Here is a 25,199-nt window from a genome sequence, read left to right as displayed (position 1 = left end):
AAGAACAGGGCACCGTCCCATCTAGGTGAGCATCCTGTTCTCAAGGTGGACATTCAGATGCCTACAGGAAGCCCCGAAGCAGGAGCTGAGCACAGCAGTCCTTTGCAATTTGCCATGTCCGCCAAGCTTACCCAACCTATTTCCAAATAAACATGCATGTGCTAGCACTTGCAAGCCCCACTGTGTTCAGCGTGTGGGGTGGCTATTTTTAAACTCCCACGGAAGTCTACATAGGGGTGTAACCTTAACTAATTTTCTTTAAGATACAAAAAGTTGTCTTTTTGTTGTCTGGAGTGCAAGAAGAAAAAATGTCCCTCTCTTCCTTTGTTTCCTACTAAGAGCTCCCAGTCACACCTAGAAGATTTACCTGTAAGGTCTTTTTCACGGAACTGGATGATGGGGAGAACCATGGTGTCTGCGAGCTGCTTGGCCAGTTCGGTGTGCAGAATGTTAAGCTGAAAGACAGGAGGGCAGCCCATTCGTTTAGAAGGCAGCAATAACATCCCCGGTACCCTAAATTCACTGTCAAGTGCTTGAATGGAAAACCAAATATGGCTCAGTAGGGCGGACAGGAAAGTTCAGATTTGTGCTTGACTGTGGGAACTTTAACGCCAGAATGGGGAACTTGTTGCCCTCCAAATGTTGCTGGACTCCAATTCCCATGGTGCCTGACCACCCTCCACGGTGGCTAAGGGCTGATGGGAGTTGGGTTGGGGTCCAACAACAGCTGGAGAGCCATAGGTTACCCACCCCTACTCTGAAGTACATTTTAGATGCTTGGATGTTACTCTCCGCTTCAGTTCCCCATCTCTGTGTAGTTAGTAATCATGGTAGCAAAGTGAGTTGCCCAAATAGCTTTCTCTGAAGTGAGGAGCATTACATTACTATATTACAACAGTAGGCCAAATCAATACCATCTGCTTATTAAGCTGGAGCCAATATATTTAATTATTTTTCTTTAAATCCACACACATTCATATATATTTAAACAGGGTTTTCTTAAATTGTTTGAAGCCATTTCCTTTCAAAGCCAACCTTTTCTTGAGAATCTATTGATTCGTCAGAAGGGTTTTCCATAATAAATAATCCCATGTCACTCTCAAAAAACCCAACTCAAATAAGAAGATATCAAAAACATTTTATTTCTATGAAACATTCTTGCGGGGAACTGAAATATCCACCGCTGAATAGCTTTACCTCTTTACATGTTAAAAATCCAGAGCAGTCCAGAAAAAAAATCAATAGGTGAAAACAAGTTTGTTTACATGGATATTAGTAATAATATTAGTATCTGTCCATGCACCAGTGAGCTTTGAGTCTTGCTAAAATTAGTTGTGGGCTGCCAAATACACACAGCTTCAGCTGAGAAGAAATGTCTCCATTTCTCAAGATTAAAGAGTTTACTTAAGGGGAGGCTTTGAAACAAGACTTTATATTTACTCTGCAGCCCTTTCCTGCAGGCTGGACTGCTTCGCTTATGCCCTGGCAAAAGACATGACTCAACCAAAACAGCTGTCGTCACAGTTTTCAATTTTCACAGTGGAGTGTATCAATTCTATTATTATTATTATTATTATTATTATTACTACTACTACTACTACTATTACTATTATTATTATTGGTATTGGCTTTCTTAACTGCATGGCTGGAACTGCAGACCAACAAGGAGATCAAAAGGCAAGATTCCTAGAAAGTAGTCGCTTATGAAGACGAATCTCCAAATGGGAAGAAGACCAGAGGCATGTCAGCAAATACCAGGCATGAAGAACCTTCTTCAGCCTGAGGGCCACAGTCCCTCTTGGTGGGTGGGGCCAAAGGCCAAAGTGGGCAGAGCCACTGAGGTGACTCTTACCTTTGGGCAGTCAGCCACAATATAGCCACACAGGAGCCAGAGATTTCCACACCGTCTCCCCACCACACCTCTCTCCTTCCAGGCAAGCAAAAGGCATTCTAATCATCATTGTACAAGGGCACATTCCAACCAGGCAAAGCCCTCAAGGAAGGTGTGGGCCAGGGCCAGGGTGTCACCTGGGAAGGGCCCCAAGGGTCACTGAAACTCTGGCCAATGTAATTAGAGAAGATGGAAATATAAAAGGAATAAACAATAATAAAAAAAAGAAAATAAGCTTATTTGCAGATGACACCTTGCTAACAATCGAAAATAGGCACATTTGGGGGGGAAACTGGAGAAATAACAGGGTTGCAAATTAATTGGTCTTGTTTCAACACTACAAGATGGTGCTATTTTATTTTAAAAAGCTAAGACTAAATAAGTACAGTGGTACCTCGGGTTACATACGCTTCAGGTTACAGACTCTGCTAACCCAGTATTATTACCTCAGGTTAAGAACTTTGCTTCAGGATGAGAACAGAAATCGGGCTCCGGCGGCGTGGCAGCAGAAGGAGGCCCCATTAGCTAAAGTGGTGCTTCAGGTTAAGAACAGTTTCAGGTTAAGAACGGACCTCCGGAACGAATTAAGTACATAACCCGAGGTACCACTGTACTTCAGTGGGATTGTATGCTTGAAATCACAGAATGGTAGAGCTGGCAGCTAGGCAGCTGTCACATATGGGGATCGAACCTGCAACCTTGGCGTTATCAGCACCATGCTCTAACCAACTGAACTATAAGTATGTCACAGACTTACTAATTTAAAATAATTTAGTTTAGTAATGACACAGACTTACTAATTTAAACTAATTTAATGGTCACTCCCTCTCCTCAGAAACTTCCATTTCTGTGAGGGACTGTGGGAGTACGGCTATCTCAGCACTCTCACCAAACTACAAATTCAAGGATTCTTTGGGCGAAACCAAGACAGTTAGCACTGGTATAAGCAATGATATATGCTTATAGTGTAGATATGCTCCAACATCCCTTGAATTGTGCATCTTGGCTGAGTGTGGTGAAGCAATGGAAACCAGCTGGAAAAGGGTGTGGAACCCCAGGAAGAAATAAGACACTGTACCCTGGCCTAATGAGGACTATAATTCCCAGGGTTCAAGCCAAGAGAAGAGATGTGCTGTGTCTCTAGACAATGGGTGGAGAAATGGAAAGGAAGACAACCCCCCCGACTGTCTCTGCAGAGCTGGAAATATTGCATTATAAATTTTAAGAGAGGTGCCAGAAAAGCCTCCTGAAGGCAAACGTAGGCCAAGAACTTTGAACTATCTTTTTACTGCATTTGTGCACAGACCAAAATGTCATTTTGAAGTACAAAGTGCATTTGAGCCAAAAAGGAAAAAAAAACCTTCTCCCTTAAAGCCAATTCTAAACACTGGGAAATGTTGAACAACATTTGTTGTGCACTCGGGAGTTGTTATTTTAAGTCTGACTAGAAAGAACAGAACTTCAGTAAGCTAACATGGGTTGGCATATTAAGTCTGCTGCAGCAAACACACAGAAGAGAAGTTGAATTTATTAGGGTAACAGTCAGTTGGTTAGCACATACAGATTTACAGTGGTACCTCAGGTTAAGAACTTAATTTGGTCTGGAGGTTTGTTCTTAACCTGAAACTGTTCTTAACCTGAGGTACCACTTTAGCTAATGGGGCCTCCTGCTGCCGCCACACGATTTCTGTTCTCATCCTGAAGCAAAATTCTTAACCCAAGGTACTATTTCTGGGTTAGCTGAGTCTGTAACCTGAAGCGTCTGTAACCTGAGGTACCACTGTACACACACACACACACGTGCGTAGAACAGAGGTGGGAAACCTGTGGCCCTACAAACGTTGCTGGGACTACAACTCCCATCATTCCTGATTGCTAGCCATGAAGACTGGGCTCCGTGAAGACTCCAACACTAACTGGAGGGCATCTCCTGCTCCCCACCCCCGGTGTGTAAGAGAGAAAAAGCTGCAAAGGGTGGGTCAAAAGGCAGAAAGTTGCATCGAATAACAATGACTCTAGCCAGAGTAAGTTGGTCCATCTTTAGGGCGGCACAACACTTTGCATAAATATAGCAAGAACTGCTAATAAGATAAAGGGAACTTCAGGATTCTTCTCTCTCTCCCTATCTCTCTGCTTCTCCTTCGCCCCATCATTTTACGAGCAGAATAAGATGAGGCCTTTTCTACAGACTATACAAAGCACAAACAGGCCACCTTTCGCCACGCTCCCCCTTTGTAAATCTCAAGGCCATCACAGCTTCAACAAGATAAACAGACACCATAAAAAAACCTAAGAAAAAACTTGCTGGCCATTTGGATTACCTCGTCCACAACTTTTGAAAAGTACTGAAGGGTGGATATCACTTCTTCATCTCCTTTACCGAGGGCAAAGTTCTGCAAAGGAAATGAAAATAAGACATTAAGTTTCCAGTGCCTCCCGTGGAGTTCTATGGGATAAACCAAAAGCAACCTGCGGTATTGGACACAGATGTGCAAATGTGGTGTTTGCCCTCCCAGGTGTGTGACATCATACTGGGTTCATGGGAAAAGAGTTAACAAATTGTAAAATGACTAACCAATGGGAACCCAGGGGGCAGAGTTAACTGTGTAAAAGGTTTATGCACAGAGGAGGGGGGTTTTTGAGGAGAGAGTTAGAGTTAGGGTGGTTGAGAAGACAGTCTGGAGTTAGGAGAGATAGAGAAGATAAGTCTGTGATTTGGGCTAGTCTGATGTGAGAGAGTGAGAGAATTTGTTAAGAGGAGTCAGTCAAACAGTTGAGATAATCAGTCAGAAGGTATTAGGAAGGTATAGGCCGGTAAAGAAACTAAAGTTAAGGTACTGACAGGAATATTATCGGAGAAACCATGAACTTGTTAATGTTTGTAAAATAAACTTGGGGGTTTTTTTGGTTCACTTTTAACAACTGTCTGGACTCAGTGTTTTACCAGAGAGTAACTGGTTGGTGGCAGTGGGGAAGCGAGCACAGTGGTGGCACAGGGATCAATAGACTGTTAAACGTCTGGGGACCCTGTGTGATCGCCACAGCATCCTTCTTCCCTCTGTCACTGGCAAGATGCTTCTGCGCTTCACCTGCTGGAAACCGCAGGAGAGGAGAGTGCTGCTGTGCTCAGGTCCTGCTTACAGGCTTCCCACAGGCTTCTGGTCGGCCACTGTGAGAACAGGATGCTGGACTAGAAGGACCACTGACCTGGTCCAACAGGTTCTTCTTATGCTCTCCCCTTGCCCCACCCCCATTCTTGCTCCAAGATGTTGAGGCAAGTTTGACATCTCCAGCAATATAACTAAGCAAACCCCTTAGAATCTTTTCATCTCTACCATCTGAACTGCTGAACATGGAGGTCGCGCAGGGTAAATCAGGCGTACCTGTTTCTCGTACGCAAGAAGCTGCTTGGAGAGCTGCTGGGTTGCCAGGCACATTTCATTCTGCAAGGAGAAAAGGTATTTCATTACTAATGATCACACACCAAAGCTATCAGGCCATCTGATCGTACCCAAATAGCAGGTTGTCTGCCTTCTCCGCTTTTCTTTGTTACCCATAAAAGCAAACTGTGCTGAATTGAAATAAGTCACCAAACCACACCTATAATTTCTGGCATGTAAATAGGCAGCACTTCCGATGGCTAGGCCACACCCAGAATTTTTGGAAAAGCATGCAAACAAACAAGAATGTCAGGGAGGTGCACCCCAGGAACTTCTGAGTTTCAGACACTTCATCCAGGACTTACAGGAGGTGATGCAACATTGAGTTACAAGTTAAGCAGCCCAAATACAAACATTTGAATGGGCTGGGACTTAGTGCACTGACAGTTCTGTGTACATAATGTCAAAGACCTGAGGGGTTGTGTTCATTTAAAACAGGGAATGAGGATCTCTAGGGACCTACAGATAATGCTGGACTATCCCTCACATCACCCCTGATGTCCAAAAACATCTGGAGGGCCGCAGGGCAACCTTGATTTAAAAGGCTCTCCTGAAGACGTGGCTGCAAATTCCTACTGTAGCAACTCCTTCAAGACTGCCTGTGTTTATGGGCGCATAAATATCCATCCATAACATGCATGCATATGTTTCCAAGCACAATTCAAAGTGTTGATGCTGACCTTTAAAGCCCTAAATGGCCTCGGTCCTGTATACCTGAAGGAGCGTCTCCACCCCCATCATCCAGCCCGGACTCTGAGGTCCAGCTCCGAGGGCCTTCTGGCAGTTCCCTCACTGCAAGAAGCGAGGTTACAGGGAACCAGGCAGAGGGCCTTCTCGGTAGTGGCGCCTGCTCTGTGGAACGCCCTTCCAGCAGATATCAAGGCAAGAAGCAACTATTTTACTTTTAAAAGACAACTGAAGGTGGCCCTGTTTAGGGAAGTTTTTAATGGTTGATGCTGTATTGTTTTTAATATTCGTTTGGAAGCCGCCCAGATGGGCAGGGTATAAATAATAAATAACTATTATATTATTATTATTTTGCATATGACCCCACTGGTCTTCTCAATAATCTCCTGAACGAACAGAGATGCTCTCACAAGATAATCTACAACAGTGAAGAAAGGGGTGGGACAAGAAAAGGTATAGAATTGATGCGAATTGATATACAGCACTTTTTCACATCTTAATATTTGTTGTGCTGGGGGTGGTGTGTATGTATGTACAGAACAGACTGGGATCACAACCCTGGAAGAGCAGGGGTTAAACCTGCCAAACCTCCTCCCCCAAATTATTTTTCCATGCTACAAACCAACCAACTTGTGCCCAATGATTAAAAGCTTTGCCTGCCAATTTGTGGTTTATTAATAAAGGACAAATTACCATAGCAAATTAAGACGGAATGTGGAAGACAGAACCCCAATTGTTTTGTGGAAGACCAGTGGCCAGTAATCAAAAATGACCTGTGATCTGGGATGCAAAACTGTAGCCTTGTTCCAATGATCACAGCTTGGCTTCTTAAGCGGAGAGATACACAAGCCTTTTGCCACGTACACAATTTCTCTGAGGTGAGCTGCAATTTAACGAGGAAATCTCTAATTAGCTATAGTTTCACAGTTTATCAGAACCAGAAAACTATGGGTATCAAGTTCAGAGCAGATCAGGATCTTAAACCATGGTGTGGAATTAGTTTAAGTTCCTGATTTGTTCCAGTAACCATAGTTTCCCAGTTTGGACAAAACAAGAAACTATGATTAATTAGAGGTTCCCTGTTGCAACAACAGTTTGCTCGCAAAAGGAGGAGTGAGCAGGCTGCATATCTGGTCAAAAGATTTGTACATATCTAAACTAAGAAGCCAATATATGACTATCTGAATAAGGTCAGGATGTCTGCAGTAATTGCCTCAGTATATATTGCTTTCTATGTTTATCCCATTTTTAAGTGAACAGAAATAAAATATAATCAATGGGCGGGGGGGTGATAATCATGATTGTTTGTGTTTTCTTCAGGGAAGTGGCTGGTTTCTTTTTATGGCTTTCTATATTACCTGTTATGAAAGCTCAATATGTATTGAAATAAAACAATACGTTATTTTTAAGAGAGTTGAGAGGCAGAAAGGGAAAAGAAAACATTTGAAATGATTTACCTGAGCCCCATAAACTCGCTGCATTGCTTGAAGCAACTGGTTGGTGTATTCTGTGAGTGTCCCCGCATCTTCTTCAAACACACTCAGCAAAGAACGTGTCTGGTAAAAGAGAAAGGGTAGCAGTTTATTCACCAATGGAAATTTACAATTATCAAACAAACAGGTAGCATAAATGGAGACAGACATTAGTAATCTTTCTGTTATTAAGACACTAAACACACACACGTAATAGATCCTCTGCTACAGAGGAGGGGAACCTGTGGCGCTTCAGATAGTCAAAAGTCATGGATAATGGCAATTGGAGTCCAACAACATATGGAGGGTCACAGGTTCCCCAGCCTTGCCCTGTTATGAACAGAAGCATTCAGCAGTGAAGACATCTGTATTTATACTCTGGCTTTCATCTAACCAGACCACAGGGAGGTTACAATGACCAATTCATAAAATACAACACTTCATAAATCACGACAACTCTAAAATCATTATTAAATTATATCCAGAAAGACAAAACATTAGCTCCACGTGATTTTGATGTCAAGCACGGCTCCCGTTATTACTCCCCACCCCCAAGAATGAATGAATAAGCTGGGATCAAAAGGTCACCAATGAGACGGGCGGTAACACTGCCAAAAGGAAAGCGTTCTACAGTTGGGGTGCCACTGCAGAGAAAGCCCCGTCCTGAGTTGATGCAAACTGTACCTCCCTCATAGGGAGGATCTCCAACTGGGCCTCCCCCACTGAGCACAAGCTGGCATATATTTGTAGAGGTTTACATGGTGATAAGTGAAAATCCCACAAACGGGGTAATTCCACTCAAATTGAAGAAGGAATAGCAGCAATCTTTCCTCAGTTGTTCAGTTTCAACAAAACATTGAAGCATCAGACCCATATAACTGACTAGGGGCTATGGTGCATTTTTGGTTTGATATTTTCTTTGCTTATTATAATTATTGTTTAGTCAATTTGTATATTGTCCTTCATACAAAGGTCCCAAAACAGTTCACAACAGAACCCTCAGACATATTTAAAAAATGAAGGGATGCTCTCATTGAATAATAAGAATAATATAATCCACCACCCCATTCCAGAAGCATACCAGGAGAACAGGAAGGCTTTAGATCCAGTGGATTCAAAGTATCTGCTGATGTGCCCCCCCCAACACCTTCTTTTTGCCCTCTCTACTGGAGAAGGGGCAGCCAAGAGGTTTCCACAGCTACAAGACATCCATTTGTGGTCATATCTTCTGTATCACCCATGGAATTAAAGAGCCACAAAATATTACGGCTCTTGCCCCACCAACCCAGCTACCACAGGACTGCGCCCGATGTATTTTTTTAAGACAGCAGCCTAAACTGCTTAGATCTGAATGGATCACACCACAAAGGTTTCAACCCTAACCATACTTGCTAGGGCAGAGCTTTCCAAAATGTGTGCTGCGAAACATTACTGTGTTGGCTGCAGTGTGTAGGTGTGTCGTGCAAACGCTCCCCATGCTCCTGCTGGGGCTGGAAAGGGGTTAATTTAACCTCCGGTTTGCTAGTAAAACTGAATTACAGCTGTACCTCGGCTCCCAAATGCCTTGGGAGTCAAATGGTCCGGCTCCTGAACAATCAAAAACCAGAAGTGAGGGTTCTGGTTTTCAAACGTTCTTTTGGAAGCCGAACATCTGGCGGAGCTTCCGATTCAGAATCAGAAGCCACACTCTGGAAGTCGAACATTTCAGAAGTTGAACGGATTTCCAGAACGGATTCTGATCGACTTCCGATGTATGACTGTACTGTGTCGCGATATTATGCATGCATAGAGTGTGTCACCAACATGAAAAGTTTGGAGAGCTCAGTGTTAGGGAGTACAGTGAGCCTTATATCCAAATAAACATGCATTCAATTGCATACTTTTAAACTGTGGGTGGGATATTGTTTTGTAATACGTTACAATTTTTCGTATTTTTATATTGTAAACTGCCCTGTGATCCTCACACACACACACACTCATTTTCTACCCCTCTTTTTCAGCTACTGCTAAAATACTGTTGACATTTTAATACTCTAAGTGAGATGGCAGAAGCAGAAAAACCAGTGTTATGTTTCAGGTATACAAAGTTAACAATTTACATTGGGATTTTTTATATATATCTAGTGTGGTAAGATCTGCCTTGTGTAAACTGTGGTTTAGCTCCTGGGCAGAAAAAGGAGGATGTGGTTTTATTCACTAACCAGGCCTGATTTCCTTCTAGCAGCAATGGAAGGCGAAAGGAACATAGGAAACAAGCATATACAGAGTCAGGCCATTGATCCATCTGGCTCAGTGTTGTCACTCTGACTGGGAGCAGTTATGCGGGGTTTCAAGCAAGGGATATTTTGAGCTAAACCCAGAGAAGCTGGGGATTGACCCTGGTAGATACTCCATTCACAGAATCAGAGTTGTAAGGGACCCCCTCCAACGGTCATCTAGCCTAACCCCCTGCAATGCAGGAATTTCAACACACAGTCCCCCCTCCAATTTGAAACCATACGAGACCCTGCTTAGCTTTGCAAAGGTGCCAGTGTTTTTTACTGCTGCACCACTAGGAGGGTACACCACTGAACCACAGCCCTTTCCTAAATGAGTATAGAGAATCTGATCCGAGCCCTTTTGGTGGAATAAGTCATATTAAAGTTTTATAATCGAACATTCACGCCCCAAATTACAGCTCTGACCATGCCATTCAGCAACATCCACATGTTCTTTCTGGTTCTACATATATATTTGACTCACCCAGCTAACAAGCATCACACCTGCCAGGATAATGGAAGAAAAGCAGATATTTGGGGTCCTTCAAAGACTCTGAAGAACAGAAATTTGACGCGGGTCTGATGGAATGAAATTTCATTGCTGTGGGGCCAGCACAGAGAAGGACCTGTTCCTTGGGACCCAGGTAGGGCTGCGATAGAACTCTGTCTGAAAGCCTAGAGAGCTACTGCCTGACACATACAAATTCAATTTGTGCAATTAAAGTCACTTTGCAGCTCTTGCACAGCAAACACATTTCCCTCAAAGATTATATTTTTTGCAATAAGGAAAGTGACAGAGAAATGTGCTTGTGGCATAAAACTTGCTTTGATGCAACATCACCTAAGCTCCCCTCAAAAAAAAAAAAAAAAAGTGGGAGGGAAACAGAGCCCTGGATGGAGGGGTGCATAGCATTGGTGTCAATCAGGACTGACAGTAAATTTGTACATGCAGCTCCCTGGTGTGTTTAACTGCCAGAGAACTCGGTGGAAAAAAGTGTACACACAATTTAGCACAAGTAAGAATGCTTTGAATGTGAGCAGTTGCACCTATTATGCTGTGGCTCCTGTAAAGAAACAGAAAAACTACAGCCCTTTTTTTAAAAAAAAAAAGGATTTGCACTGCCTCAGCACTCTTCTGTGTACTACGCAAATCAGCATCCGGCCTGTTCACTTTCAGGCCTTTAAAGCACCAGCATCCATTTAGATGAGTCACATGATGCCTGCATGTTCTCCACAAACTTGAAAGGGCTCTCGCTCACTCACTCTTTGATCCAAAAAGATCAGGAAGGAAGAAACAAACTGTCTCTAACTCATAATTTATTCTACCTTAATTCACGTATTATAACTGCTTTAGAACAGTGTTTTTGATTGTATTGCTACCCACATGGAACTTAGGGAGACCAGGAACATACATCAAATAAACCAATTATTAACTTTCCCTTCCTCCGGATTTCAAAACATCCCTCCTAATGCACCTATTAAAAGTGACCTAGATTTGGTCACAATGAAGCTCCATACATTTACAATGATAAAGCTACTTCCGGTCTCCTCCTCCCTCCAAAGCTCATTAATATTTCCAAAGTGCTTTATTGTTAGAACCATTGTTAGAACATTTCCATGCTCCCTTCACTTCTTAATCTGGAAAAATAAGATAGCATCCTGCTGATGTACGGAATGTGTATTTACACAAGATAGTAGATGATGGGCAGAGAAGAATTTTTTTATTTCTCCATGGGGGTTCTTCCTCTCTGTCATAGAGCCAGATTCCTATACCCTGGAGTTTCTACCTCTCTCACACACCTGGGCAAAACGCCGCCTGTTTTAACATCTAGCCCAGTCTTGCTTAGCCATAGCACCTCCAGGTGTTTTGGACTACAATTCCCATCAGACCCAGCCAGGATGGATGTGCTCTCGGAGGCTGATGGGAGTTGTAGTCCAAAACATCTGGGCACGGGCACCAGGTTGGCAAAGGCTGATCTAACCGGACTAGGAGTTCTGACCTCCCTCATTTCTTCTGGGTCCTAATAATGTCACCTTTTTCTTTAAAAGAAAGATCCGCCTCCTACTTAACAAACCTCCGACCACAATGGCTACTTTTCCATTCCGACTCCTCCATTCTCCGGCAGCAGGGGCTTCTTTCTCCAGCTTTTAAATTAAAAATTACATGTCACCCTCCAACTTGCTGAAAACTCCTGTGTCTGTTTGAGCACCATTATGAAAACAGAGGAACCTCCACCACCAAAACCCTGCCTGGCTCACAGGTTTGCTTTGATGCAGACCCACAACAGAAAGATCAGCAGACACCCGGGAAGAGCTCTCGGCTCGCCTAAATGCCATATTACTGACAATTACTGCTCAATCCTGATTACTGACAATCCTGCTCGCCCCCTCCCCTCCCCTCCCGGTTCGCAGGTAGCTTTCGCGTTTGCGCGCAGCTTGCAACGACTGCGACATCCTCTCCCTCCCTCGCCGGCCTGACGCGGAGATCCACTCAGACGTGCCGCGGTGGTACCTGCGGGCTATCCTGCAAAGCCTCTTCCAGGCGAAGCCTGTCGACGGCGGGCATTGTCTGGCGCTGGAGAGGCGAGCGTGAATTATTCAGGCTGAGCGGACGATCCTGCTTGCAAGAGGATCTCTTGTGACGCGTCAGCTTCGGATACTGCGCCCAGCCGAGGGATCTGGCGAGCTTCCCTTTCCCCACCGCAGCCGGGAAGGAGATAAAAGAAGCGAGTTCCGCAGCGGCGCAGCGCCCAGGTGCGTGAAGCAGGTAGTTGCCGCCTGTTGCGCACCAAGCCAGCCAGCACAATCCGCAGGCAGCCAGCCCAGGACCACTCCTCCCAGTTCCTGTTTCTGGGAGGAAGTGGGACGACTAGTGGAGAGCATCAGGAAGTGGGGCGGCGCTGCGGCCTGGCCTCCTGCAACAAAAATCCGCACGGGCGGCTTCTTGTTTAACGTGCGGGTTAAAGGCAGAAGAAGAGAGCGCTGCAGGATCAGGCCAAGTGTCCATCTCACCCAGCACTGGCCAACCAGATGCCCGGGGGGGTGGGGAGTCCAGCAGAGCCTTCACATCCCAATTTAGAGCTACAGATTGTCACACTGCAAGACTGAAATGTTTAAGGCTCCCAGAGAAATAAAATGAAACATAGCTGGCATGAAGGCCTGAGAGGGGTTATTTCAGGAAGAGCAGCGTTTTATTCTGCTGTTAATATTGTTTAAGGCTTATCTGGCCTTGTAAAATTGTATTTGATCATGCTGATAACAGCCAAAGAGCTCGTAAAAAACTTAGGGCTGGCAGAAATAGGTACATAGACCGATGAGAGAAATAGCACAATATGAACTAGATCTGGTAGATAAAGCATGTCATGAATTAAAGCAATTTGCACTATGTATATGAAAGCAGAGGTTGGTTTTTTAAATGGTATTAATCATTTTGCTGATCAGTTCTAAAAGAAACTAGAATTCTAATGGCTGCTACGAAAACGGTTTGCTAAACACCCAACAGGAGGTGGTTCAAAAGCTTGCAACCCTAAATCCATTCAGAAGGTACAAATAAAATATTCAGATTAAAATATTGGGACGTTTAGGTGGAACGGAATGATCTAGGATGCAAGGATTGTAAGTTAGTGTTAGAGCACCTGTCTTGCATGAAGAAGGGCCCAGTCTCCAGCATCCTGTCTGAAATCCTGGAGAGCTGCTGCCGTTCAGTGTGGCCAGCTCTGGGCTACATGGACTGGCTCAGCTTCCTTTGTTCCTATGATACCTGAGGGACCACCTCCTCCTGGCTCTATCTACCCCCTTTTTTAAAAATTCCAGGACATGTTGTTGTTTAGTCGTTTAGTCATGTCCGACTCTTCGTGACCCCATGGACCAGAGCATGCCAGGCACTCCTGTCTTCCACTGCCTCCCGCAGTTTGGTCAAACTCATGCTGGTAGCTTCGAGAACACTGTCCAACCATCTTGTCCTCTGGCGTCCCCTTCTCCTTGTGCCCTCAATAATGAAGTAGCAATAAAGTCAAATGGACAGGTTTAGAAAGCCTTGCCCACATTACAGTGGTACCTTGGGTTACGAACTTAATTCGTTCTGGAGGTCTGTTCTTAACCTGAAACTTCTTAACCTGAAGCACCACTTTAGCTAATGGGGCCTCCCGCTGCCACTGTGCAATTTCTGTTCTCATCCTGAAGCAAAGTTCTTAAACTGAGGTACTATTTCTGGGTTAGAAGAGTCTGTAACCTGAAGCGTCTGTAACCTGAAGCATCTGTAACCCGAGGTACCACTGTACTGAGTAAATACAGCAACTCTCACATGGAAGTAGATATCTGGGCATCCAGATCAGAGGCAGGCTAGTGTCCCAGAGCCTCTCCATAGGAACTGAGTGCTGTCTTAACCTCTTTGAACAGCCATGTTGTGACTCGCACACTCAAAGCTGGCAGCTTCCTCATACAGCAACAGAAACTCAAAGCCTTCAACAGCTGCTTGATGGACAGCTTTCTTGGCAGACAGCTGCTTGATGGCAGCTTCTTCACTACAGAAACACAACAATGATTAAAACACTGGATGAATTTCGGCTTCCTGCGCAGCTCTTAAAGGTGCAGTGTCAAGGGGGGGCAGTGGATGATGACAGGTGACAATCTTCTTTATCCAGGTGTTTTTAAATTGATTTTTGTCACTCTTTATGGAAGGCTATGGTAGTATTCTAATCATTAATGGTCACTGGGTGTGAAGAGTAATTGTAAATTTAAACTAATTAAAGTGGTATGATACTGATCCAGGCAAGGATTCTGTATATTTTTATTGAGTATAATACGTCTTCCAAATTTACCTGCTTTCTCGCTGTCTTCATGACGGCTACTGCTTTGTTGCTGTTGCTAAAATCATGTATAGAATTTGTTTATAATAACAATAATCAGCAGCAGATTACCAGAGAAGAGAAAGACGGGAAAATGCAATGAGAAAGGATCAACATAAATGAGTTTGCCATTGAAAGGTAAAGAGTAAATAAAAGTGGAAGAAGAGGGAAGTATTGCAGCTGCTCTTAAGCAAAAAAAAAAAAAATTCTGCAAGTATTCTGGAGAATTAGATTTCTTCCACCAGTGTAGGCGAATTTTGCTGCATCTAGTACAGTACTTTGTTAATCCCTAATCAAATGTGTGCCATTACCGTACTCTATAAATTTGTTGTTTTCCCTCTCTGACTCTTACCATATTTGTCAGCTTCATAATGTATGCTTTTGTACTGAAAGCGTACTGAGTGTGTGCCAATAATAATAATAATAATAATAATAATAATAATAGTAATAGTAATAATTTATTTATACCCCGCCCATCTGGCTGGGTTTCCCCAGCCACTCTGGCTGACTCCCAACAGCATAATAAATATCACAGGGTGTGTCTGCCAGTTGCACTTACCTGCTGCGACAAATCTAGCTTTCCTATTCTAGTGCAAAGTATAACAGCTCAGGTAGCCAGATGCAAAGGAAGAGAAGCATACCTTCTGAAATCCCCCTTTCTGCATAACTAAGGTGCCTCTCCCCCTTTTTAATCTGGCCACTCTAACAGCAATGTTGCTGTTAAACTCCAAATTGTGAAATAATGAAAATTCTGTTTCCTTTTAAGTAGGCTCTAAAGCATTTAAGAAATCAAATTGCTTTTAGCTAAAAAGGGTAAGTGTAAAATGTTTCGACTTTTTTGAATTTTGCGTTCAGCTGCTTTTAGAACTTGTGTTGGGATGCTGCTCTGAAATGCTTTAGTCTGTGGTTTTTATACTTTAAATGTTTTTATTACTGAATTGTTTTTATAAAGATTTTATGTTGCCTTGGGAAATTGATAATTTTTAACAATTTATATTTATAGTCGGAAGGCAGCACATGAATCTTTGAAATGTGTTTTGAGCTGTTTCCCCCCTGAAATAAACAGGGAACACTACTTAGTTTAGTAGTGGAAGCTCTTTTTTTCATAAGCAGAGGAGAGAGATGTGTGTGAGCTCAAGACTTACACACGTTATGCAAAACCATAGTTTAGTGTTATGTCAAAAAAGACCTGTCATTCGCCAGAACAACCCTGTGACTAATATGACGATCCTCTGCATACGTACTTTAAAGTATGGTATTATTGAACTCCATGAGCCATTTCTGAGGAAATATGCAAAGGATGGGTGGATGAGTGAGGTGTGTTGCTATTACTATAACGGTTTAGCAGCTGAGGCTGGCAGGAGGTAAGATAATTACTTAAAGACTTCTCAAATTCAAATCTGTTTCCCAGCAGACTGGCATAAACTGAAGCATGTAATATTAAAATAAATAGAAACAAAGCTATTACAAAGAATATTCAGTAAAATTCATAGGAAATAAAGTATAAAATATAGTGATATACAATACATCTAAAAATTAAAACTCAGTTAAAAATAAAAACATATCACCACTAGACATGTATTACTGTACTATTAGCATTATCAGACATTAGAGTGGATATATTTGGAACAATTTTGCAACTGCTCCAGCCTAAGTAGCAACTCCTAATGTAATTCTGCTGGATTTTGCCTTCCCAGAAGTAGAAAATATTTTGTCCAAAGCTGCCCACACAGAAGCTTTTATCTGCCCCTAAGGTACAACCCATGCAAATGTATCATGCTTAAAAAGGCTGAGGGATCACAAACTCCATTCCATGAACCCAAGGTTGTCTCTCAACTGGGATTTGAAGCTGGCCAGCAAACCTCAGTTGAAAGGAACTCTTGGTTCAAATCAACCATGGTTAACATCTGTGTTGATACACTGTAATGTGATGGAGGAGACTCTTGAGAGTCCCATGGACTGCAAGAAGATCAAACTTCTCCATTCTTAAGGAAATCAGCCCTGAGTGCTCACTGGAAGGACAGATCGTGAAGCTGAGGCTCCAATACTTTGGCCACCTCATGGGAAGAGAAGACTCCCTGGAAAAGACCCTGATGCTGGGAAAGATTGAGGGCACAAGGAGAAGGGGATGACAGAGGACGAGATGGTTGGACAGTGTCCTCAAAGCTACCAGCATGAGTTTGACCAAGCTGCGGGAGGAAGTGGAAGACAGGAGTGCCTGGCGTGCTCTGGTCCATGGGGTCACGAAGAGTCGGACACGACTAAACAACAACAACAACGTTTAACTGTGGCTGAGGCCAACAGGGGAGGAATGAGAGTGGGGAGTTCATGGTAGGGGAGAGGCCATGGAGAGAAATAATGCATGTACAGATGCATTTAAGGAGCTAGGGGCCCATAAATGATGAGACAGATCTTCAACACTTGAGCCATAGAGCTGGGAAAGCTAGTCAGGGATTGCTTGTTTGAAGTGAAGGTCACTAATTATAGCCAGTCCTTGGGGTTTACATAGCTTTGACATTGATTAATATTGCATATACAGTCTGGGATGTGACCCTTTAACCCAGTGTCCTAAGCCTGGCTTGGCATGAGTCCTCTCTGCCAGTGTGGTTCCTGTCCCTTGATTAAGACCCATAAACAAGATTATTGCCCTCTCTTTGCTTTGCCTGTCTGAACAAAAGAAGGTCAGCTAGTCTTCCACCAGACATCAGATCTGACACTCAGTTTCAGTCGGTTGAAAACATCAACACTGAAATGGATTTTTAATGTTAGCAACTGCATTTTCTGAGCAGGGTTAGGAAAAAGCAAGGTTTCTGAGAAAGGAACGACTGAATCAACACTACATTTCTTTCTGAATATTGCCACTGTTGTGGTTGGTGGCAGTGGTGCAATGTGGTAATCGCACCCTAATTCAATAACAGTCGTGGCTTCCCCCAAAGAATTCTGGGAACTGTAGTTTATCCCTCACAGAGGTACAAGTCCCACCACCCTGTAGTTAAAGAACTACAGTTCCCAGGATTCTTTGGAGGGAAGCCATGACTGTGACATAAAAGTCCTTTAGACTTATGATGTGGATGTGAGGTTACATACTATGTTGAATGGTCTTACAGCTTGCTTGCATTCACACACTAACCATAGATTGTAATGTCACTTACATCAAAATGTGAAGTGGCTCAGCTGCCTTTGGCCACTTCTGCTGAGTGGGGCCCTGGGCTTCTGCCTCAAAGTCCTGCCCTGATGGTACCACTTGCTGGTGGTGTCTGTGCTACAAAGTGAGCTTTTTGGATCAAAGCCACGACTGCAGGAGGAGCCCACCTGAACTGACACATTAGAGGCATCTGCACTCAGTGACCCTGTATGCACAACATGCACAATTGTACATGTGCACATGTCACAATAATTCTGCCTTATTAATTTGTGCACTGCTTATATGCAGAAATGGCTTCTAGACATTTTACAATTATAAAATCAATGCACAATTAAAATACACAATAGCAGTTACATCGGGGCATTGAAACCACCTTAATTAAAATAGACAGCAAAGCGACCAGTTGAAAAGCATAAGAATTAAAACACGTGAAACAATGAAATCAGAAATTCAGTTCAGGGGAAAGCTTGCTATTATTATTGTTGTGTGGTGGGTAGAGTCTGTGTCCCTGCATACACAATAGTTGTACTAACTAGCAAGTGTGCACTCCTTCACACAGACACTTTGGCTTCATGCGTACCATACATTTAAAGCACATGACTTCCTTCAAAGAACTCTGGGAACTGTAATTAGTTAAGGGTGCTAGAAATTGTAGTTCAGTTGGTGAGCAGTCAGCTACAGTCTCCAGGATCCTTTGGGGAAAATCATGTGCTTTAAATCTGTGGTGTGTACGCAGCCTAGCACACATGTAGTGACAGCCTGTGTTCAGTGCCAACGTGTAAACAAGCCTTTTAACTCCTATGAGAGGGAGACTTCTAAGTTAACTCCGTTTTCTGGCCCAGCATGAGTCTCTTAAGCTGAAAGATGCCCACTGCAAAGTAGGAAGGGGCAGTAGTTGGTGGGGTACATCAGAGGCAGTATTGCAGGGCATAATGCCTGCACTCATCCTTTTCAGTGGCAGTTTCTGAATTTGCATGCGCTGAAAGCGACAGGTACAATGAGCATTTACCACAGGCCCCACCCTCACACACACCGCTGTCCCTGAAGCCAATCATCTCTTAAGTAGTTGACTAGCTCAGCATACCAGTTGCCTGCTGCTGTTCCTCACAACAAAGAGGATTTCGATTCCACAGCACTTTGCAAACTAAGCCAACACCCATGAATTTCCTTTCTGAGCTTAAGAACTCCACACGTGAGCTGCCTGAAAGGTCCTTGGAGCGAGAGGAAGGGAGGGAAAAAGAGAGAGGCATTGTTTAGTCTATGATTCAAGCCTGGGAGCCTATTATGCCAACTATAATCTATCCCGTGATTTTATTTGATCTGACTGGTTCTACTAGTTTTGGAGGAACTGCATTCAACACACTTTATCATTCCAATGGGAACTTAAAGTCAAATCAGGGTTGTTTCCTAGTCAGGCACAAAATCTATATTTTTAGCATGAAGGCCAGTGAAGGAGGGAACGAGCTGTTTAAAAATTAAAAGAGGCAAATGTTTCATAGCTGGTATAGTATAGTAGCTGCGGACTGTCTCAGATGATGATCTAAACTAAATACACCTCAAAGCGGTTCACAAAAGTAATAAAACAATAAAAGTATTGGTAAAAGCAATCTAAAAGCTGCTTGAAACATTAAAAAAAAAAAATCAGCAATGAACTAAAAGCAGATTAAACCACGCACCAACATTCTACATAACTGAGTAAAGGTAAAGGTAAAGGGACCCCTGACCATTAGGTCCAGTCGTGACCGACTCTGGGGTTGCAGCGCTCATCTCGCTTTATTGGCCGAGGGAGCCAGCGTACAGCTTCCGGATCATGTGGCCAGCATGACTAAGCCGCTTCTGGTGAACCAGAGCAGCGCACGGAAACGCCGTTTACCTTCCCACCGGAGCGGTACTTATTTATCTACTTGCACTTTGACGTGCTTTCGAACTGCTAGGTTGGCAGGAGCAGGGACCGAGCAACGGCAGCTCACCCTGTTGCAGGGATTCGAACCGCCAACCTTCTGATCGGCAAGTCTTAGGCTCTGTGGTTTAACCCACAGCGCCACCCGCGTCCCATACATAACTGGGTAGGTTGGTCTAAACAAAACTGTTTTTAACCAGCACTGGAAACCGCTTAGTGCAGGCACCTGCCTGATATTAATAGGCATGGAGTTCCAAAATTGATTTCTTACAAATGTGGCACCAGTAACAGTGTTTAGGGTTCAGTTCCTTGACCACAGTGCTTAGAATGTAACATTTCTGAGGAGGAGATGGAAGCACCTTAACTCTAGCACATATGCCAAGAAATAAATGTGCATGAACACTAAGGCATCACGTAGTGCACAGCTTATTAATCTACTTTTCCCCCTTATTGTTTACTTTGCTCCGGCAAGAAAATGCTCACACTTAACAATGATCAGTCAAACATTTACTCCTTTGCAGATGCTGAGATATACTTTGAGAGGCACAGATTCACATATTCTAATTTATATGTATAGATGCAAATTTTGAAGCAGCTGCAATAATTTAAATAGAAATACAGTGCACATCACCATAATGTAAAAAGAATGCCCTTGTGACTTATGTGCTTGTTTGGTCTGCTGTTCAGGTGCTGATGTGCAACTTCAAGGCCTCAGCTTCTGTCCCTCCTTACTGATTTTCTTTTACCCTTTAAACCAGATTTGGGCCTGTTAGCCCTTCAAACAGAAGACTGTCCTCTGCAAAGTAGGACATCCAGGCAAAAGACAGGGCTGCCCATTGTTGGTTTAGGCCAGTGATGTGATAGCAGAGACTGCATACTGTGAAAAGGTACACATTACATTCATTGCTCCACCATTCATTTTGCCTCTGACCTTGCCCATCTCTGGCATGTGGCCCCCTAAGAAGGGACTGTGGCCCTCAGGCTGAAGGAGTTTCCTCACCTCCACCAACACCCTTCCTGCACTTAGTGATGCCCTGAAATAATCACAGACACTCCCTGCTCCCTCACTCAGGTGGCAGTGCATCCTCATTCAAATGTCAGCTCTGCTCTTAAGTCACCTGGGTACCTTAAGCTGCTGCTGAGGTACAGTCTCAGGTGGTTATTGTCTCCATCAGTCAACTCAGCTGAACAATCTGAGGGGCTCACCAGAAGCACAGATTACTGGGCAGCCACTTTTGAGGAGAATATTTGAAGGAGTGTCTTGGCTACTTAGACGTGTTTTGATTTTTGGGCAAGTTTCCCAAATTGTCTTTTATTTGCATCGGACCAAAACTTGACACCGTCTCCCAGCTTAGAAGTGCAAATTTAAGCAAACAAATGGTGTGATTTGGTAAAATACATTTTAAAAAACCCATATTCATAAATATTATTTTTAAAAAATAAGTCCTTATGCCACAAGATTAGACTGTGATGAACATAGATTAGCTGAATATGTAAACAAACCACTCACTCTTTTGAGGGTGCTTCATTATGTTTTTGAATATCGTGTTTTTAATGTTTTTATCATGGCCAGGGGCCTCAAAAGCTGGAAGCGGCCCAGGTCTCCCTGGGCCATTGGGAGTGCCTGATGGGAGTGGTCCATACCTAGAGGGATGACCACCTGGGAATGACACATCTGCTGTTTTGGGTTCCATCATGATGAAAGAAATGTGGGATACAAATACACACACACACACACACACACATTCTCCCAATGCTGTTTTAAAAACAAATAATAACAACAGACTTGACTCTGGAAGCAGCGTGGCAAAGTGATTGGAAGGTCAGACTAGGACCAGGGAGACCAGGTTTCAAAGCCTCACTCAGCTGTGAAATTTCCTGGGCAGCCTTGGGCTAGTCACTGTCCCTCAGCTTTGAACTACCTCACAGGGTTGTGGTGAGGATAACATGGGGGAGGGGGAGAACCACCTTCATCTCCTTGGAGGGAAGGTGGGATATAAATGTAATCAATATAAGTAAATAAACTTGCTAATTGTCAAATTGCATCACCTTGGGGGCTGGCAGTTGAAGCTGAGAGACTGTTCAGTTCAGACTCAAACAGCTGACACCCACCGGAAAAGGGTCTCCTTTAAAAATAATAAAAGCCTTAGAAATAGGAGTAAGTGGATTAAACAGAGGTAGGAATAAATTTATGGATCTTCTGGAGTACCAAGCAACTTTGATGTCTTCAAATGTAAACATCATCTAAGGCACTTAGGAACGCACTTGCTTTGCGCGGGGGGGGGGGGGGGCAGGGAAACATAACATTAGATAAATAGCAATTTTCTTCAAGTGGTTTTTCTAAGAAACTACTATTATGCAACAATGTGAACAGCACAACATTCTGTAAAAGAGCAAAATGACAGTCTTTTTGCTGTTCTGCCATTCCACGGTACAGCTCTCTCGCGCGCTCTCTCTCTCTCTATATATATACGGTATATATATATGAGATGTCATCTAAAAATTTTAAAATTCCAGGAAATGATTCTGAGTCAATAGATATGAGATATGGGAAGAACTTTGGCTTAGCATGCCTATGCATAGTTTCAATAAATCAAAGTAAATAGCTTTCTCCCCCCACCCCTTTTTTAAAAAAAGTCAGGAAATACACACATAGATTCATAGAATTACAGAGTTGGAAGTGATCTCAAGGATCATCTAGTCCAACCTCACTGCAATGCAGGAAGTTAGATGCCATTCCACCAAGCAAATGTTTCCCCATGTTTCCCAGTGCGTTTTACCATCTTTCCTTATTGCAAAATGGCTGGGGTGGTGTGTGTGTTTCTTTTGTAAGGTTGGAGCTCCAAATCTTTCATTGTGCAACCTGAATTTGCTGGTATGTGATTGAATCCCTCTGAAAAATAGCAACAGATTGGAGGCAACCTTAGTTTAATGGGACTTATTCCCAGGTAAGTGGGTATAGAATTGCAGCCTAATCCATTCACTTTGAGTATAATTTAGTTGCATGCTGAATGCTAGTCCCCTTTATCATATCATTCTATGTCTCTTCGTATGCAAAGAGAGATTTTCCTGTAATGGCTTAAACATGCTAATATGATGGTAAATAAATTGATCTTTGGGCACCAGCTCAATAAAGCAGTTAAAGCTGTGTAAATCAAAATCAATAGGGCTGAAGTACCTGCCCGTTATTAAGAAAGTGATTAAGTAAAAGGTAAAGGTAAAGGGATCCCTAACCGTTAAGTCTAGTCGCGGACAACTCTGGGGTTGCAGTGCTCATCTCGCTTTACTGGCCAAGGGAGCCAGTGTTTGTCTGCTGACAGCTTCTAGGTCATGTGGCCAGCATGACTAAGCCGCTTCTGGCAAACCAGAGCAGCACACGGAAACACCATTTACCTTCCCACTGGAGCGGTACCTATTTATCTACTTGCACTTTGACATGCTTTCAAACTGCTAGGTGGGCAGGAGCAGGGACTGAGCAATGGGAGCTCACCTTATCACGGGGATTCGAACTGCCGACCTTCTGATCGGCAAGTCCTAGGCTCAGTGGTTTAGACCACAGCGCTACCCACGTCCCGCAATTAAGTACCTTCCCCAATAGAAAAAGACTGCTGATTAAGGGTCTTGATAACATGCCAGTCTATTAACCTTGCTGCTGTTTGTTAAGAGAAAGTGGCAGAGGGTAGGGTTGTGGGTTTTTTTGTCTTTTCATTTGCAGTATATAATTAAGTCAAAGAGAATCTTATCCTAACCAGAGGTTGTTAAATTCCAAGAGATTCCCAAGAAACCATAACAGCTGGCTGATGCCACTTTGAGCATCTTTGGATGCCTGTGACCAGAGCAGGGACAGGGAACCTATGTTTTCCCCCCAGGTGTTATTGGACTACAGTTCCCATCATTCCTCACCATTTGCCATACTGGCTAGTGCTGATAGGAGTTGGAAGTACAACAACATCTGGAGAGCCTCAGGTTCCCTAAAATAGAGGGACAGAGAAAGCAAGTAGACTGTGTTTCCTGTTATTGCTGCATGCAATAACAGGAGGCTTAGGTTTAATAGGGGCAGTTTCAATAGAGATAAAGAAATCAGCACAATAGCCCCTTTCCCACTCAGGATCACCAGCGACTGGTGTTCAAAACATATTGGCGGTAGCCATCACATTGCTAGTGGCCATGAAAGTCCTTCTTCGCACCTCAACATGCAATAGCTATGGAATCTGCAGCTATAGTGGTGAATGATGATGCAGCTACACCTGGCTGAAAGGGGTATTAGGTAAATTCATGGAGGAAAGGACCATTCATGGCCATTACACTCACCATACATTCAAAGCACATTTCTTCCCTCCAAAGAACCCGTGGGCACTGTAGTTTTATCCCCACCCCAGCCCCACAAATGCACAGTTTGCTGAACCATTAGCAAACGACCATTCCCAGGATTCTTTGGGAGAAGTCGGTCATGTGCTTTAAAAGTGTGTTTTGCCAAGCAGTGGCGTAGCGTGGGGGGTGCAGGGGGGGGCCCGGCCGCACCGGCCGCAACATCTGGGGTGGGCCCTCGCACTCGCAGCTCTCTGCCCCTACCTGGCTCACTCACTCACTCTCACTGCAGTGCTGGCTGTGCGAATCCGATCCGAGCCGCCGGGTCGCCGTCCACTGTGGAGGGGAGGGTGCCAGGCGTGCGGTGTGGTGCGGAGAGAGAGAGAGGGACTATCTGGGGGAGGGACAGTGCAGCGGGGGGGGGGGCAGAAATTACTTGCCTTGCCCCGGGTGCTGACAACCCACGCTACACCACTGTTGCCAAGGAATACTAGATGGGGTGGGGCTTGGGTAAGAATAACAGGAGAAGCGGGAAGTTCATGGCCTGTTTCCCCCCAGGCATCTAGTTGCAAACAAGACCCTGGGTGGACTCTGGTGGGCCATTGGTCTGAGCCAACAGCAGGACCCTCCTGTGGTGGAATAGGTCAGTGTGCCTGGCTGTTAACCAGAAGGTTGGTGGTCCAAGGCCACTCAGGGATGGCTGTGGGCTATACAGTATATATTGTCTACCAACTTAAAAAAAAACACCTCTCACTTTAGAGCAGTTCCTTGAGAATTTGCTGGAGTACCTACAGGTAAATGACTGTAGGTCAAAGGCTTTACTGCATTTTCATTTGCTGCATGCAAAGATACAATAGAATTACTGTTTTATAAACTGTTCTTTCCATTACAATGTTGTATTTCATATTAGACTAAAGCAGTAATCAGGAGATTCCATCATCTAAAGCAGGGTAAACATTAATAAAGAGAAGGTCAGTTCCCATGTCCTAAAGAAGCAGAAATAAGGGAAACATTATGGATTTGTGTTTCCATTTCCATGCTTGATTGAACCTGGACTGTGGGGTTTAAGTTTCACACAGGCATCCATAATTTATTTATTTACAATGTTATATAGAGCTCCCAGGCCTGGGTAGAGATTCTCTTAAGATGCCATACAGAGAAAGGCTAGATTCTAGGGAGCAGGCAGGTCAGCATGGAAGATGACAGCCTTTTAGATGGTAGGAGAAGTGTTTGTTACTCATGCGTCTTCTG

The 25,199-nt window shown here is 43.8% G+C and overlaps 1 protein-coding gene across 2 annotated transcripts in view; it reads right to left on the bottom strand.

Moving 5' to 3' along the window:
- APPL2 (adaptor protein, phosphotyrosine interacting with PH domain and leucine zipper 2) overlaps positions 1-12,776 on the bottom strand; it is a 28,068-nt gene extending 15,292 nt beyond the window's left edge. The window contains exons 1-5 of one of the 2 annotated variants that reach the window (XM_083400207.1): positions 12,261-12,776; positions 7,476-7,574; positions 5,275-5,334; positions 4,213-4,284; positions 368-455 (exon numbers count right to left, since the gene is read on the bottom strand). In XM_083400207.1, coding sequence (XP_083256333.1) covers positions 368-455; positions 4,213-4,284; positions 5,275-5,334; positions 7,476-7,574; positions 12,261-12,314 — 373 coding nt within the window. In that variant the 5' untranslated portion in view covers positions 12,315-12,776. The remainder of the gene's footprint in view (positions 1-367; positions 456-4,212; positions 4,285-5,274; positions 5,335-7,475; positions 7,575-12,260) is intronic. The other variant, XM_083400206.1, reaches the window with a different exon arrangement.
- Between the last annotated feature and the right edge of the window lie 12,423 nt (positions 12,777-25,199).

Source organism: Podarcis tiliguerta (assembly GCF_965153285.1).
Source record: "Podarcis tiliguerta genome assembly, chromosome: 10".
Lineage (NCBI taxonomy): Eukaryota > Metazoa > Chordata > Lepidosauria > Squamata > Lacertidae > Podarcis > Podarcis tiliguerta.
This window is presented reverse-complemented; position numbering and strand designations above follow the sequence as displayed.